Source organism: Myotis lucifugus, unplaced genomic scaffold (assembly GCF_000147115.1).
Source record: "Myotis lucifugus unplaced genomic scaffold, Myoluc2.0 scaffold_373, whole genome shotgun sequence".
Lineage (NCBI taxonomy): Eukaryota > Metazoa > Chordata > Mammalia > Chiroptera > Vespertilionidae > Myotis > Myotis lucifugus.
In genome coordinates, this window is record NW_005871421.1 from 926544 (window position 1) to 944850 (window position 18307).

Consider the following 18307-nt stretch of genomic DNA (forward strand, 5'->3'; position numbering starts at 1 on the left):
CTGGCATCATGGAAAACCGTCGTCGAATCAATTTAAATGGGAGGCCAGTGTCAGATGGGGACAAATTAATTATTGGAATTAGAATAGCCTCTCCCTCTACAGATCCTGTTAATACTTCAGCTTCAATAATGTTAGGTTGTAATCTTTTGGTAATAAATCTGGTACCATTACAAAGACCCCATTTGCTATTGAGATTTCTCAATAGCATGATGATTGCACCCACTTTTAATTTTAATTTATGACATGGCATTCCTGAAGGAGTAATACTATATTAAGAAATTCGATGGGAAAATTTTCCTTTTCAGCATCATCTGTGGAATCAATGGAATCATCACTCAAATATGTGTGAAAATCTCCATCGAGTATATCCAAATTTTCTTCATTTAATTTTTGAACATGCTCATATTTTGGACAAAGAATTGCACGTTTAGATATATTTTTAGTATTATCTATAGCAGTGGTTCTTAACCTTGACTGCACGTTAGAATCACCTGGGAATCTTTTTAAAATCCTGATTCCTGGGCCTCATCCTCCGGAAATTGTTTCTTTGTTATGGGGTGGGGCCACAACATTAGTAACAAAGAAACAGAATTAAAACTTTATTGTGGGGAGCCGCTACAGTGTTTTGGACAGGTTCAAGCCTTGGACTGATGAGAGGGCACAGTCCTCTCATTGCCACGTGTAAGTCCCAGCTTGGAGGGCAGGGCCCTCCCAGCACAATTATAGCCAACAGCTGTAGTTGTAAGCTTGAACCTGTGGTCCGAACACATGGCCCCACGTGCCTGAGTTATGTAGGCTTGATAGAGTTCAGGTGCATGTAGTTGAGTAGGATTGAAACCCAGGAGAATGTTGTAAACATCTTGGTCACGCCTTTACTTTGCCTTGTAGCATCTGCTATAAAATAAAGGCATGGCTGTGGGCGTGGTTGCTGTCTCTCAGAGAAGCAGCGTCCCACCGAGACCCAGCTTTCATTCTCTTGTCTGTCTTTTCTAAGCCTTTCAGCCACCCCGACTCAGGTTCACCCTTGGCTGGCATGGCACACTTTAGAAAGATAATGCCTCCACGCTCCCAGGGCAGGTTCCTGCCTCAAACCCCGCCCTTACAGGAAACAGCTCCAGGAAACAGCTCGGGGGAGGGCGCAGCCGTTGCCAAGACAACACCTGCAGGACTGACTTCCTTCCGCTTGGTCGCTGCAGTTCTGGATGTGATGAACACCATCCATGGTTTTTATATAAGTAGACTAGTAGCCTGGTGCACGAAATTCATGCACATTAAAAGGGAATTAATTAGAGGAATGTAATTTGGACTCACTATCTAATATCAATAATATGTGAGCTTGAGGCAGTCCGCGTTTCTGAAATTCAATGACATGAATTTTAGCTTATTACTTTGCCAAATAAATGGAATTTACAGATATCATTTAAAAGAGCATTCAGCTTAATATTAAAAACTCTGGCTACCAAGTCCAGTCTATTTTCAACTTTTTGCCAGCATTGTAAATTGTTAGCAATATCTGCCCATTTGGGGTTGCATGTCATTGTTATGAATAAATCGGGCTTGCCATACTTCGTTATAATTGCCATAGCATCCTGATATCGCTGCTGCATATTTCTGGGACTACCCTCAGAAGATGGAAGTATTATCATTTTACCAATCAGCACATTGTCATTTTCAGATCTAGATTTGAGATAATCCATCAAACCACTATATTTTTCAACTCGAAACTTAGATTGGTTTGCTTTGATGAAATTTATCCGATTGGCCTCCATTTTTGAATACGAATCCACGATAAACTGTTGAGTTAATTTTCCTGCATTTAAAATAGGATTGAATGTGTCCTGCACAGAGAGATGAAATCTATAATAATCTATAATACTGCATTTGTGTGACTCCTGTCCTTACATTTTGTCTAGTATTATTGTCTCTGAGTCTTAATGCAATATCTGTCCCCCAGCCTTGTTCATCATGTGGAAAAAGAATAGGATATGTCATTGCATCTAATGTAGGAAACAGGATATTGATTTGTTTCATTTTAGTGGCAATTGGATTATTGGGATCTAGTTTACAATGAATGAGCAAGTCCCTTTCAAAAGGAGGTTCTTCACCTTCGTTCCTGAATATGACAGCAACCTTGGTTACACTGGGAGAATTATATCTACCTGGGTCACTGTTATGCTTGTATTTAATCGCCATTGTTACTTCTGTGGGAGCAATACCTTTTGCTGCTGCTTCAGATTGGGCTTCCTTTTCTACCTCATGTAGCATCTTGTAGATTTTGTTAATTCACTTATTTAATGCACGAGGTTGTTGATGTTGATCATGAGTCTTTCTGAGCAGCCCTGGTTTTCTGGCATTGCTAATCTTTTACTTGTAGCTTCGGCTGTATCCAAAATACAGAGTTGAGCAAACTTCCGAGAAACTCCATCTGAAGGGTGTAAAGTTCCAGTATGGTGATAAACTTGTCCGTGTATTCTAAAACAGTATGGCCCATATCCTGATGGCGGTGCAATATTTGCACCCATGGAAGCAAAAACAAAAGAACTATTTATGGAACGAATATTTTCCATGAAATTGTTACTGTCAGAATCTGTTTGTTATTAATCTTTTTAAATATGCCGGGTAATCTGGAAAATGTATATCATTTGGATAGACTTTCCCTTTGCTACAACATCAAGTAAATTTCCCATCAGATGGTTTTTCATCAGAGAAATTTAGTGATAGGCAAAATTCACATAGAACAGTCATTCCACCACAACTATGTTCGAGGATTGCATCCTCATGTACTCCATTTTCGCTGAGAAGGCAGTTCCCATCGGTATTGGTAGTACTTGTTGATGACTATTCTCTACACATATTCTGTCATCGCCACCGCCTTCTTTCAACTTCAAAGGCATGTTGGTCTTTAGACATTTTCTGTCAATAATGCCAGTGTTTTTCGGCATCAGAGCGGTGTTTTTCCAGTAGCTGGTGTTCAGATACATCCTGTCACAGGCACTGCCTTCTTTCAAGATCAGACACACACTGCTCTGCAAACACTTTCTGTCAATAACGGATAACGCCAGCATCTTTCGGCTGCAGAGCTATGTTGTTGTATCAACAGTTGTTCTTTAGACATAGCCCCAACTCTCTACTGTCAGGTCTGAGATGCAGGTGAATGAGAGTCCTGGCTGTCAGGCCGCTGAGAGCTGTCTGACCAATGGCTGATTCTGGCTGATTCTGTGGGGGTGGGACTTCCTCCTCCCTGCTGTCAGTGTCCACAGCTGTGATGAGGAAGCTGGGGTGACAGAGGGGGCCGTGCTCTCCAAGCCGCCCTCTCTCTCGCTCTGCTCTATGTCCAGCGGCCTCCTGCTCTACCAAGTCCTCCAAACCTCCCGCTCTCCGCCAGCAAGGTCCCAGGAGCCTGTGGGCTTGGCTAGGCGCGAGTGGCCTCGCCTCCCATGCCGGCAATGGTCCCTGGAGCCTGCGTCCTCGGCTGCCCTCACCTCCTGGGGCACCTGACACCTGCATATGCAAATTAACCGCCATCTTTGTCGGGTTAATTTGCATAGTCACTCAGTATGGCTGGTGGGTGTGGCTGGTGGGCGTGGCTTGAGTGTAGCAGAGGGATGGCTAATTTGCATGTTTCTCTTTTATTATATAGGATAGTAAGAGCAAATAAGGAAATTTTGATAAAGTATTTTGAACTTGGGAGAGCAAAATTTTTATTATCTGCAGTTAGATGTGTTTATAAAGATGCACACAATTAAGTATGCTATATTACTTCCCCCTTTTTCCCTCTTGTTGGCTTCTTACTTTTTTTGTTGTCAGCAGGATTCAGTGCTATTTCTTGCCAGTCACTATTCTAAGTGTTCTCCATGCACGTACTCATTCAACCCTTGCAACATTCCTCATGAATTAGGTTTTATCATCATCCCCATTTTATAGCTGAAGAAACTATGGTACAGAGGTTAAATAACTTGCAGAGCCAGGATTTGAGCACAGTCTGGCTCTGGAGTCCCTTATTACCCATTATGTTATATAGAAAGAAAAATGTAGGTTGAAGGTAGGAAATAGACAGTGAAATAAGTTGGAGGGCAGACAAAAAAGTCAGATGGGGCAGGGGAAGAAAAAGCAAAGAAAATAAGTGTGGAATGTTTCTTGTATGATAACAATGGAAAGAATATGGAGAAAATTGATAGTTCCTTTAAGAAAGGGAAGAAAAGATACATTAGGGGAACAGAAGACAAAACGGTAGGATTTCCTGGTAATTTGTGACTGCTTGGCATTGTAGTGTTAAGATGCAATATATTTAAGAGACAGATTTTGAACACAGACAAGTGTTAATTATGTTTAGGGATGGTGTAAGTGAAAAAAAGGTGATATAAAAAATATCTCCTTTAGGTATGGAAGTTTTAAATCTCTATCCTGGTTCATGTTAAATCTCACACACCATTTATTTTGCAGATTAGATTTAATTTCAGTGTAAAGGTGAATGGTATCCTCTCCACGGAAATCTTTGAGTAAGTCCTTAAATCCATGGCTTAAGTTTATGCCATAGCTCTAGAGCTTTTCTCAGTCATTATTGTCCTATTTCCAATAGGTTCACAGTTTGATTTATTGAGCCAAGTTCACTTTGAAACTAATATTCTGAGACCCCCATATTTTATTATTCTATATTAGTTTTTAAAATAAGTAAATGCATTCATCTAAACCTTTTATGTCTTTCCCTTTTACTAGAGTGAATGAATTTAAAAATTGCCATTTTCCCTTGGTTAATTGGTTACTGAATTCCAGTAATCTCTCGGGGTGGTAGTAGTCATATTACCAAAATTTGTACCAGGCAGAAATTGGTATTAGAATTTTTGAGATATGGCTTAGCTTTTTATTGCTTTGCAGGGCAGAGAATGAACCTACTTTGAACCTGTCGAATGGAATTGCTCTTGTCGTAAACTATCAGCATTATATGAGGTGAAGGGGGAAAGCATTGTTCCTCTCCCTGTTTTACTCTCCTATTATGAATATAAATGTGGCAGAAATTAAAAATGGTCTCACTTGTCATTTCTTAGTGCCAGATGTCAGAGTCTCTATAAGAAAAATAAAGTAAAACTTTTAAGCTAATTATATTGAAAACTGTTATTCCTGGCTCCTTGAATATATTCTGATTGACCTGAGGACATGTTCTTTCTCCTCTCCATGCCTTATTTTCTCCTGTAAATGAAACAAAACATACCCTGCTAATTCCAACCCCATTTACACATGAGAAGAGAGGGCTGAACTTAAAAGGTTCTTGAACTCTTGGCTAGATAGATACAATGACTACAAAGAAATTCTTTGTGTATTATTGTTTGTGCATCAGCATTTTGCCTAGGTTTGGAAATCTCTCTCCCTATCTCCACGTTCTTCAGACTGCAAATCATGGAGGAGGTGGTATATAATATGGAATAGACAGAACACCTCCACTAGAATATTTTTTTATTCTTTAATATGTGCAGAAAACAACACCCTCACTCCATATCTTTTTTTTAAAATATATTTTATTGATTTTTTACAGAGAGAAAGGGAGAGAAATAGAGAGTTAGAAACATAGATGAGAGAGAAACATCGATCAGCTGCCTCCTGCACATCTCCCACTGGGGATGTGCCCACAACCCAGGTACATGCCCTTGACTGGAATCGAACCTGGGACCTTTCAGTCCGCAGGCCAACGCTCTATCCACTGAGCCAAACCGGTTTCGGCTCCATATCTTTCTTTAGTAATCTTAAAGTATCATACATTCATTACAGGTAGACATCTTGTTATCGTAGCTTTATTGAAAGAGACGATGCTTGTAGACACATTTCTCTGGGCAACTTGATTAGTTTAGAGAGAGAAAAAGGTTCAGTACTCTTTTGTGTTTAGAAAAGAACTGTTGGAAAGTAACCAAATATTAAATTTCACTAGATTCTTTCTAGGAGAGAAAGGTGTCCTAATTTTTTCTTACTATTGCTATCTAACAGTAACTTCAGACCTCGTCAGGGGAAGCATGTGTGGGAGCAGTCATCTGAGAATAGGGATGCCAGTTTTAGGTTATTTGTGATTAAGGAACCCCCTCACTCCCACTTCTGCCATGCTGATCTCTGAATGATCTTGGAAACTTCTGCTTAGAACCATAGAGTAATTAGTGGATGAAATTCATTTTTTGAGAATATAAAACTGCCACTAGTGGCAGCGAAAGCAGGAGCCATGATACCATTCCTGAAATGCCGATTTGTCTGCTCTGTCTATTGCTTGTGCTTCCTTGAGTGGGACGCAAGTTATTGATATGGCGGGTTATATGGTTATGCATATGCTAGAGATTATAAAAGGAATTTTGAATACCTTTAAAAATAATTTCTTGAGGAAAAAAGCTAAATTTGTCTTCCTTGTTTTTTGACAGTAGACCAAAATTTGGTACAACTCAATCACTCTGCAGCAGAATCCATCCTGTACTAGGACATCCAGTAATGCTTTTCATCCCCAATGACGTGGCTGGCGTGGACTTGTTGGGAGAGCTGATACTGACTCCAGCTGCTGCTGTGTGTCCCTGCCCAAAGATCTCTTCCAACCAGCTGATGAATAGGATTTCTTCAGTTTCCATATCCTTTTGATGACAGAATTCATATAATTGTCTTTGAAAATGAATTGTTATGCCCAAATTTTAGAAAATCCTTTAGCATATAAACTTTGAGTGTAAAAGCCAGTATGATTTGTGTAAAAACAAAAATCCAGTATGAAAGCCAAGCTTGAAAGTTTTTCCAAGAAACTGAAAACTATAAAATGTGCCACATGTGCCACACTCTTTTCATATTATCCCATATGCCTGAAGCATGGAATGAATGGTGCAAGGGGAAGAGATGAGGCTGGAAAAGTCATTTGGGGTTGAATATGGTGGATATTGAATGCTACACTACAGATTGTGAACTTTGTTCTCTGTATAGTGGGAAACCATTGAATGTTTAGGAGTTTCTAACAGCATTATACAGGATAGATGGGAGAGAGAAGTCTGTAATCACTAAGTAAGTAAGTAAGTAAGTAAGTAAGTAAGTAAGTAAACTGGACAGGAGGGATCGAATGCCTGAATTAAAAATGTGATGAGTATGGAAAGGAGAGACTGAGAGGCTTATTACTGGAAGGAATCAACATAATGACGTGATCAATTTATTGTTGGAATATGGAGATTAGGGGCAGAGAAATGAAAGGATATTGTTGAAAGATTCTCACACTGTATGTGTGTCAATTGTTATCACTTGAAGATAGACATAAGTTAAAGTTGTATATTATAAAGCCTAAAACAATCTCTAAGTTGATACAACAGTTAGAACTAATAAGCAAAAAAAAAGGGAATAAATGGAACTATGAAATATGTCCAATCCAAAATAGAATCCAAAGAATAGAAAAGAGGGAAAAGAATACTAGGAACAAATGGAAAACAGATAACAAAATGTAGATTTAAACCTAACCATAGCAGTATTCTTATTAAATGTAAATGGTTAACCCAATGAAAAGACAGTCACATATTTTGACTCTTCAGATACTCCACTCTTTTTTAAAAATGTTTAAACATATTTTTAATGATTTCAGAGAGGAAGGGAGAGGAAGAGTTAGAAACACCAATGATGAGAGATAATCATTGATTAGCTGCCTCCTACATGCCTCAGGTATTGAACCCGCAACCGGGCATGTGCCCTGACCAGGAATTGTACCTTGACCTCCTGGTTCATACGTCAACACTTAACCACTGAGCTGGCCAGCCAGATACTTGACTCTTTTTTTTTTAATTAAATCTTTATTGTTCAGATTATTACATTGGTTCCTCTTTTTTCCCCCCATAACTCCCCTCCACCCAGTTCCCACCCCACCCTCCGCCCTCACTCCCCACCCACTGTCCTCATCCATAGGTGCACGATTATTGTCCAATCTCTTCCCACACCCCCCACACCCCTTTCCCCCCCAAGAATATTTGTTATTCATAATTTGTATCTTTACCTTTTTCTTCTTCTTCCTCTTCTTAAAGGATACCTTTCAGCATTTCATATAATACTGGTTTGGTGGTGATGAACTCCTTTAGTTTTTTCTTATCTGTGAAGCTCTTTATCTGACCTTCACTTCTGAATGATAGCTTTGCTGGATAAAGTAATCTTGGTTGTAGGTTCTTGGCATTCATCACTTTGAATATTTCTTGCCACTCCCTTCTGGCCTGCAAAGTTTCTGTTGAGAAATCAGCTGACAGTCGTATGGGTACTCCCTTGTTGGTAACTGACTGTTTTTCTCTTGCTGCTTTTAAGATTCTCTCTTTGTCTTTTGCTCTTGGCACTTTAATTATGATGTGTCTTGGTGTGGTCCTCTTTGGATTCCTTTTGTTTGGTGTTCTATGCGCTTCCTGGACTTGGAAGTCTATTTCTTTCACCAGGTAGGGGAAGTTTTCTGTCATTATTTCTTCAAATAGGTTTTCAATATCTTGCTCTCTCTCTTCTTCTAGCACCCCTATAATTCGGATGTTGGTACGCTTGAAGCTGTCCCAGAGGCTCCTTACACTATCTTCATATTTTTGGATTCTTTTTTCTTTTTGTTTTTCTGGTTGGGTGTTTTTTGCTTCTTTGTATTTCAAATCTTTGGCTTGATTCTTGAGATCCTCTGGTCTGCTGTTGGGAGTCTGTATAATATTCCTTATTTCAGTCAGTGTATGCTTAATTTCTAGTTGGTCCTTTATCACAACATCGAGGGTCTCACTAGATTTCTTGAGGATCTCACTACATTTATTGGCGGTTTCTAGAGAATTCTTGAAAAACCTAAAAAGTGTGGTTTTGAACTCTATATCCAGTAGTTTGCTTTCCTCCATTTCTGTCATTTGTGATCTGTTTCTTTGTCTCAGCATTTTTTATGCTTCGCTGTGTCAATAGCGTGGCTTTCTGTGCTAAGTGTCCCAATTACCTGAGGTAGACACTCTTGGTGCACCCCCTTGTGGGCTTTGTGCACAGTCTTGTTGTAGTTAAGCCTTGATTGTTGTAGTTAACACTGGGAGGATTTGACCTCCAGGCCAACTGGCTGTGAGAATCAGCTGTGTCTATGGTGGGAGAACTTCTGTGCTGAAGACACCCTTATGGGGCAAGACTTGCTTCAGTGGGGCTTTGGTGCTCACTGAGTCTGCCCCCTGAGTATGTCCCTTATAGATCTGAGGAGTTGTAATTGGATAGTCCCACTCTGACCACTGGGTACACTGGCTTTTGGATCTAAGGAGGTGCTAATCTAGCCTCTGCCTGAGGCTACCCAGCAGAGGCCAGCTGTAAAGCAATGCAAGTTGCCCTGGGGCCTTGGGGCAGCTGCAGTTTGTTATTTTCAGATTACAAAGGGCCGGGCCTTTCATATGCAAAAGCCTCTGTGCACAGCTTGGGCGGGGCAGGTCCCAGGGGATCAACAGAGTGGGCGGAGCGAGCAGTATGGCTGCTCTCAGTCCTGCCTTCAGAGGTCCTGGCAATCGCCGAGAGTGCCTCCGAGAGAAAGCTGCCCTCGAGTTCCGACCGACCGATGCCAGACAGTCCCGTTTCTCCAGTATGAGTCTGGGTCCCCAGAGACTCGCTCGGAACTGGAGCTCAGAGCCTGAGACTCCCTCCCAATTGAAAAAGACAATCGTGTCCTCAGCTGCCAGCCCTCTCCACATGCACCTCCGCACCTTTGTATTTTCCTTCAGCACCGCACCTCCTCTGAGTCTCGGTATGCTTTTCTCTTTCCTTCTAGTTGTAGAAATTCCACTCAGCCAGCCTTCCTATGGTTCTGGATGATGTCCGTTATGTCTTTTAGTTGTATTTTTGAAGTGGTTGTGCGAGGCAGCAATCTCCGTTGTTTACCTATTCCGCCATCTTGGTTTCTCCAGATACTCGACTCTTATTCTGAGTTGGTAGCATCTCAAAGCTTCCCTTGTGTTCCTATTAAAAAGATGAAAACAAAAATGAAGGAAAAATACATTATTTCCTCATTAGCCTTGGTTCAGGGTACAAAAAATGGTAGGCAGTGTTTCTTAACTGGATAATTTTGCCTTCAGATGACATTTGGCAATGTCTGGAGACATTTTTTAAAAATATATGTATTTTTATTGATTTCAGAGGAAGGAAGAGGGAGAGAGAATCATTGATTGGCTGCCTCCTACATGCCCCACACTTGGGATTGAGCCTGCAATCTGGGCATATGCCCTGACTGGGAATCAAACTGTGACCTCCTGTTTCTTAGGTTGATGCTCAATCACTGAGCCACGCCAGCTGGACTCTGGAGACATTTTTTATTGTCATGAATGGAGGGAGGGGTAAAGGCCAGGGGTGCGGCTAAACATTCTACAATGCACAATACAGCCCTTCTCCCGCCGCACACAACAAAGAATTATTTGGCTTAAAGCGTCAATAGTGCTAAGATAGAGAAACCCTGGGTAGGAGAGAGGATGAGAGTGGGAAGGAAACCATTTCAGGGTCCTGTCCATCTTTGTCTTAGTTAGAGAATAGGATTAGAGAAGGTGAGGAGTTTCCTTATCAATCTGAATATACTCAAAAACTTGTTGGAAAATATTCCTTTGTGTATATCACATTGTATTACAGTTTACTGGTTTTACATGTTTCTCTTATACTATAAATATGATAACTTGAAGATAGGTATTAAATCTGGATATTCATCTTTGTATCCCCAGAACTTAGTATGGTGTTTAACCTGACATATCACTCAAATCTATGATTGAATGAGTAGGATGAATTAATAACTAATTGTCCTAATACTATACCTGTAGCTCATACTCATTAAACCCAGAATAAATTTCTGAGGATTCTAGTGGATCTATCTAATATCTCTGATACCTGACACTTATCTTCAATGTATAAAAGGCTTAATATGTAATTGCCTAGCACACTACTTTATTTCTGGGAATGTGAACCAGGTTAATGTTACATGTTTGTTTTATGCAAATGAATACACATAAAAACTAAAATTTGGAAGTTTTCTTTAGCACCTATACATATTTCTATATGGACCTTCGGGTCTGCCTCTGATATTGCCAAGCCAGGAACAATCAATTACTACTGTCTTCAAAGATACCTCTTATTTCATTGACTGGAAGAAGTACCACTTGTGTGTGGTGCCCAGTTTGGATCTCAATTTGGATAGAGGTATATCTCCCTCTCTTTGCACAGGAATCAAGAAAACTGGAGAATATCAGAGAAATGCAAGGAAACAAATACCAGGTGTAAGTTTGAGAGACCACTTGCAGTGAGGCAAATGGTGTCAAGAGGCAAAGCCCCCATCAGAGTTGAGCCGTTTTTGCATTCCATATTGATGCTGGTTCTTCTCTCACTTCCTCTTTGCCTCCTCTATTCCCGGAGTAGCCAGTGGCCTTCATCCTCTAGGGACTTGTTCAGAGGGTTTCTGTTGTACCTTAATCCGTCAGTTCTGGGGTTTTATAAAAGTAAGGGAGCAATTGCATCTTTGTGGAAGAGAAATGTTTCCTAATGAGATGAGAAAACCCACATATAATTACTTAGAAAAAAATTAAAACACCACATAAATACAAGGCAGGAGTATAAACCTTATAGTAATAAAGCTAGGAACCTGGCGGTAATATTCACGTAGAGCCTAACCAATACTAGTTTTGGGTGAATCATGTTGAAAGTTGGATGCTTAAAACCTAGACTAACAAATAAAACTGGGAAATGGGTATATACAACCATGAGTTGATGTCTAGGAAGTTTACAGTCTTGAGCTTGACTGTTGTTAGCTAGAATCCTTTGACATTTGGAAGGTAATCTGGTCAATTGTATCCTGAGGAAGACGACCATTAGGGAAGAGGTATTGTGACTGGCATGAGAAGGTTGAAGCCTCCTGGGATGGGCAGTGTCTCAGGGGAATGATGGAATCTTCATCAAGGAAGTAAGCCTTGGGGTAAGGCTCTTTTTTCTTAAGTAGTAGTTATTCCAGAGGTTGGATTGAAAGGAGGGTGTCCTTAGACAGGGTCTCTGGAGGTAAGAGGTTTTGTGAAGAAGCAATGTTTGGTCTTAACAGGATGTCATGTTATTAGGATTTAAAAATCTCTAGGGCTCTCCATATCTTCTTTTCTCTTTCATTTTTATTTTCATGTTTTATTGATTTCCTTTATTTTTTGTCAATTTGTGATGCCTAAACTTTCTCATTTAATTTTGGAGATGAATAATGTAGAAAATGCCCTTGTCTCACCCCCCCCCCCTTTTACTCTGAAGGACAGACCAGGATCCCATGGAGGTACTTTCCTATATGGATCTGGGTGGAATTAAGGGTTATCCTGATTGTATTCTAAAGGATAAAGGTGCTAGAAAGTGACCACAGGGCATCAGATTACTTGGGAATCCACATAGTATTCTGATTATAAGCACAGATTTTGGAGTCAGTTTAAAACAGTTCTACCACTTACTCTCTCATGTTGGGCAACATATTTAACCTCTCTATGCCTCTCCTCTTATCTGTAAAAAGGCATAAGAATAGGTCCTATGCCATAGTGTTGTGAAGTCTAAATGTTGAGATAGTACATGTAAAGAATTTAATATTGTACATGGCATATAGTAAGCATTCCATACAAGTTAGCTGTTATCATTACTCAGGCTTGACTCTCACCTCTGCCGCTTACTAGTGATACCTACCTTAGAAAGTTGTATAAGGGATGCATGAATTTATTATTTAATGCTTCTCAGCAAGTGCTAAGGAGTGCTGTTTGGTTTGCATCTTGCACACCTAGTTGTTTTGATGTTCTTCCTGAGAATCACTTTATTTGCTTCCATCCTGTGGATAGAGAAATAAATTCAGGAGGAGAAGGCAGTGTTCAAATTTAGATTTATCTCAGATTTTTCTCTTTTTGAGGTATAGGTTCTTTATTCAGTTAGCATTTTGAGGGCTTTATTTATCTTAGAATACTGTGCAATACCTTGTTCTCTAGATATGGTGCTTCCAGATGTGAGTTATCAGGTGGAATCCAGCGAGGGGGATCAGTCTCAAAATATGGACCTTCAGGGGCAAACTCTGCTGCTCATTCTCTTTGTGGATTTCCACAGTCAGTGTCCAGTCCAGCAAATGGAACTCTGGGGTAGGTATAAGAGAATTGGGCTGCCAGCATGGGTGTGCTTACATTTTAAGAGAATAAAGAAAAGGAGACTTGCCGAAACCGGTTTGGCTCAGTGGATAGAGCGTCGGCCTGCAGACTGAAGGGTCCCGGGTTCAATTCCGGTCAAGGGCATGTACCTGGGTTGCGGGCACATCCCCAGTGGGGGGTGTGCAGGAGGCAGCTGATCGATGTTTCTCTCTCATCGATGTTTCTAACTCTATCTCTCTCCTTTCCTCTCTGTAAAAAATCAATAAAATATATTTTAAAAAAAAGAAAAAAGAAAAGGAGACTTTACCCCAGCCAATGTGGCTCAGTGGTTGAGCATCAACCCATGAACCAGGAGGTCCAGGTTCAATTCTTGGTCAGGGCACATGCCCAAGTTGCGGGCTTAATTCCCAGTTAGGGGCATGCAGGAGGCAGCCGATCAATGATTCCCTCTCAACATTGATGTTTCTGTCTTTCTGATTGCCACATATACCTCTGAAAAGGGAGAAATTGTCCTTCTTTAGGCGTACAAGGGGGAGCCTTGGGTGCTTATCTCATAGATGGGTGATAACCTGTCTTCAGAAAGGTTCTCTCTGTTAGAGGTTAAGCAGTGATTTCACTGTTTTGTGGTCAATGAAAAACATGATTCCAGATTCACCTGGAATATTTGAAAATGTCAGCTTCCTATACCAAGGATTAACTCATTATTTTGCTATAATGTAAAAATCTAGTACAATTCAAGAATTTGCATTTTTAACAAGATTCTCAGGTGATTCTTAAACATAGTAAAGTTTGAAAACAATGAGTATGAGTGGGAGTTGGCTTACACATTTTAATCCAATAGCCCCTGGAAGGTAAGTGTGTTTCTCAGTGCCTTCTGAACTGTGAAGGAAGTAGCAAAAAGTAGAGCTTATAAGCTTCTGGGGGAAGGTTGATAACCTTTCTTTTGTGTTCCTGGTATGTCTCTCTGTTCTTTCTCTGTGGGCTGATGCTTTTGCCTGGGATTCTGTTCTTTGGGCATTGATGTGGCCCTTCTCCCACTGAGTCATAGGAGAAATGAGACAGCCAACAACCCCAGATCAGCAGAGCTCATGTTGCCTGGTACCAGCTATGTAATGAACAAACCATTGTCAGCTGTGGGATTCTTCCTGCTGCCTACCACCCATGCCACTCCTCTCTTTCCCCATCATGTGTATATTCTTTAGAAGACAAGCACTGCTTCCCTGGGCTCTGATTTGCAATTCTTTATTTGAGGAGCTGGTGTTCTTTGGTGCCCCACTATTCCATTCATCAAGGCCCTGGAATGGGAACATAGAAGAGACCTAAACTAAAGAGGCTTCTAGCAGGGAAGTCAAAGGTGAAGAAGCCTAGGGTTGTTATCTGGCTGTGCTCACATGGTAGAGGCTGATAAGAGGAGCAGTTTAGTTTTGTGGAAAGGATTTCAGGGTACAATCAAGAGACCTGAGTTTAATTTTGGTCCTGCAATGAAATTCCTCAATTATTTTGGGGAAGCAAGTTACATAAATCACTTGATTCTCCTTTTCATAAACAGGGTAGGGCAAAAGTAGGTTTATAGTTCAGAGTATATGAAACACAGTTTATTCTTGTATTATTAATTATTATATTATTTTCCATAAGAACAGCTGTAATCCTACATTTGCCCCACCCTTTATTTAACATAAGATTGTTAGCCTAGGTGATATCAAAGGCCCTTTCAAGTCTAAAGACCCTCTTAAGACAAAATCTGTGATATTTTGGCCCTAGCTGGTTTTCTGAGTGGTTAGAGTATTGGCCTGCATCGGGTCAAGAGCACGTACCTCTATTGCAATCTCAATCCCTGCCCTGATTGGGCAAGCCAAGAGCACCATCAATCAGTCTCCTCTCTTTCCTATTGTCTTCTTCTGTTCTCTCCCTCCTCCTCCCTCCTCCTCCTCCTCCCTCCTCCTCTCTCCCCTCTCCCCTCTCACTCTCCTCTCCTCTCCCTCTCTCTCTCCCTCTCCCTCTCCTTTCCCTCTTCCTCTCTCCTTTCCTCCCTCCCTTCCACTCTCTAAAAATTAATGGGAAAAATATCCTTGGGTGAATATTAACAACAACAACAAAAATCTGTGATATTTTGGCTTTTTTATTTAGATCTGCTAACAGGAACACCATATTCAATCTTCTTTAGGACGACATAAAATAAAATCTGATACCATGCTCTGACTCTATTGAACATATCTATGAACTCATATTCCTCAGAAGCCAGTGTCACCTATCAATCTTGTAGTACTGTGACCGTTTAAACACCTCTGTTTAGCTTGACTTTAAAGGCCTGCAGCATCTCAGGTAGTTGTATTCAGTACTGGATTAAATGAAAATGAATTGCTGCATTAATAAAAAGAGTATCTTTTAAAATTTCCTTACACATCTGGTAGTTTAGGACTAGCCTTTGAAGAAGATGTACTATGAGGGTAAGTAGGTATAGATATATGGATATAGATATAATAATTTTTCTTCCCCCCCCCCTTTTTTTTCGTATACCCTTGAAAGCTTTCTCTAGAGCTCCTTTTAGGAAACAGATTGTGTAGAACTACAGTCTGCTTCCAGTGTCTTAAAAAACCACTTAATTGGCCTTCTGCCCACCTTGTCATGGTAACTTTTCTATGATTAACTTGTTATTTTGCCACAACGTTAAAGGCATCTGTTAGTATCTACAGTTTTAGGAAGAAACTTGTAGCTTTTTAATTAAATATCTGCTTTTAAAAGGTTTCTAGCTGATTTCTTGAGGCTATTCTTAGAATCAAACTGTAGAAAATAGTAATTCAAATGACATCATCATAGCAATAGCAGTATTTTTCCTTTGAATATTACAATGTACATTTTAAAACATTTCATTTACGTTATCCCAGTTTATCTGCACAAAATACCTGTGAGAACAGGTGATAGAAAGCCATTTTCTGTATTTAAGTGAGAAAAGTGAAGTGATTTGTCACTACTAGTTGGTAGTGGAAATGACCCTAGAATCTGTGTTCCCCTGATTCCAGTTCCAGGCCCCTTTTGAGCAAACCACATATTACTTTTCCTTTCAGTAAAGCAACATGGCCTCATGGTAGAAAATGTTCTGCTGCCTTGCATTCTTAATGCAACCCTGAGAAAGCCAACCAGCCATGAGCTGTTTCACTATTGAATATTTGAACAGACTACCCAGTGGAGAGTACAAAAACACTGAAAAAGGGAAGATTAATTAAGAAGCATTTTCTCCATGTGTCCTATAGGGGGAATTTGTCTTCCTTTGTTTCATCAGGATCATCAGTGCTAGCCTATTGTTTGATGACATATTTCGCCCAACTCTCTCACATTTTAGCTTTTCTGAATGATGCTGAGCAGTGGTACCTATGATTACTTTATCAGAGATAGTCTCCCATTTAAAAAGACCTTTTACCGGCAGTTTTTAGAGTAGTGTTGTGAGTTTTAACTTTTTCTGTACCACAGCACATCTGAAAGGATTGGTGACACACTGGCAATAATTGGCTCACCATGACGGTGCTGCTCAGAGAGGAGTGCAGTAGGGTTAGACACTACAGGAGGCGTTCTCTCTCTTTCGGAGTCACTAGTATCGTTGTTTATAGTATGTGGTATATATTGATGTTTCTGATAGGACTTAAACAGGACCCCACACTGGTTTCTTCAAAAATAATGTGAGCCCTGGCCGGTGTAGCTCAGTTAGCTGGGCATCATCCTGTGCTCTGAAAAGTTGCTGATTGGGTTCCCTGTCAGGGCACGCCCCTCACCCCCAAATGTCATTGTTCACTTTAGTTTTCCTGAGCTGTCTTTCATTTGTAAGTGGGAATTGGGTGAGTTTGTACCTTGTTGGGGTATGTAGTCTAAGAAAGTAATTATTTGTGGGTAGAAGTGAACCAGCACATGAGCAACAGCTTTGAAGTGGTCATGCTCACTCAGGGCTACGAACATTCTTCCTTCCTTTAGGAATTCACACTTTGCTCACAGCTCATCTCAGTACCATCCTCCAAGAGAGCCACAGCGCGGTGCAAGATTCCATCCAGTTTGCCGTGGACCAGGCCTTGGAGCAGCATCACCAGGCTGCCAAGGTAATGAGAAATTCACAGTTTTCTTTCTCCTACTCTCTCCATGAAAATGATAGCTAGAATATATGGTAGATAGGACCTGAGACCCTGTCCTTCCTAATGCCTCTTCCTCTCCTCTTTTGTCCCCTGAGCTGATCGTGTACACTGCATCTAGCCTAGGAACTCAAGCTTGAACTTACATGGGTCACTGTAACTAGCTTGCTTAGCTTTACCCCCAGTAGGTAAGTTTTACTAAATAGGGGTGAAATAATAGAGAAAGTGACTCATAATGCACCCCTGCCTTACCCACATCTCCCTTCCCCACACATCCTTCTGGAGCTACTGCTCCATGGATCTTACATCTGCCCCCATTTCCTAGCCCTTATAACACCACTTTCTCTTACCTTACTTTCTGAATTTCTTCATCCTGTGTACTTTTGGTAACATATTTCTTCTTTTATATGGCCAAAACAACCACACTAAGAAACCAAAGCTTAATGCTTTTTGTTTTTAAATTGGAAGCGTATCTATTTAATGACCCAGTGTCTTATTGCTTGTCTTTTCTGAATGTGTGTGTGTCAATGAATCATCCCTGTGAAATGAGAAAACATTTTTTACTTATTTCAATCCTAAGTGTCCTTTACATGTCATGGTTTCAGTAACTATTGTTGATGGAGGGGGAAGAATTGTGAAATCTCGCTCTGGCTGAAATCTTTGGTCCTTTTGGGATTCTCTGAACCAGCAGATTGTGGTCTCCCCTTACTTGTTATGTTTCCTAGGTTCATCAGAAACTCCAGACCTCACTCTCTGTGGCTGTGAATTCCATCATGAGTATTGTGACTGGCAGCACCAGCTGCAGCTTCCGAAAGATCTGCCTTCAGGCTCTTCAAGTTAGTAGGAGACTGGGGATGCTTTAAAGTGCCAGGGATTTGATGACATTACGCCTGTCTTAGTAATATGTACAGTGCTTTTAGGAATGTTATTGAATTAGATCCTATTGTGATCCTATGTAGTACCAGGCCTATGGTAAGTGCTGAGAGAGAGAGAGAGAGAGAGAGAGAGAGAGAGAGAGAGATAGAGGATCTCAATGTGAGAGAGAAACATCATCAGTTGATTGCTCCTGTACCCGCCCTGACCGGGGATAGAAACTGCAACTTA

At 40.6% G+C, this 18307-nt stretch overlaps 1 protein-coding gene across 1 annotated transcript in view; it reads left to right on the top strand.

Annotated features, from left to right (window-relative positions):
• CUNH11orf80 (chromosome unknown C11orf80 homolog) overlaps positions 1-18307 on the top strand; it is a 53311-nt gene that overhangs the window by 23391 nt on the left and 11613 nt on the right. The window contains exons 6-12 of the mRNA XM_023765083.1: positions 4444-4499; positions 4876-4947; positions 6396-6594; positions 10992-11142; positions 12936-13082; positions 17052-17173; positions 17929-18039. Of these exons, the coding sequence (XP_023620851.1) occupies positions 4444-4499; positions 4876-4947; positions 6396-6594; positions 10992-11142; positions 12936-13082; positions 17052-17173; positions 17929-18039 (858 nt within the window). The remainder of the gene's footprint in view (positions 1-4443; positions 4500-4875; positions 4948-6395; positions 6595-10991; positions 11143-12935; positions 13083-17051; positions 17174-17928; positions 18040-18307) is intronic.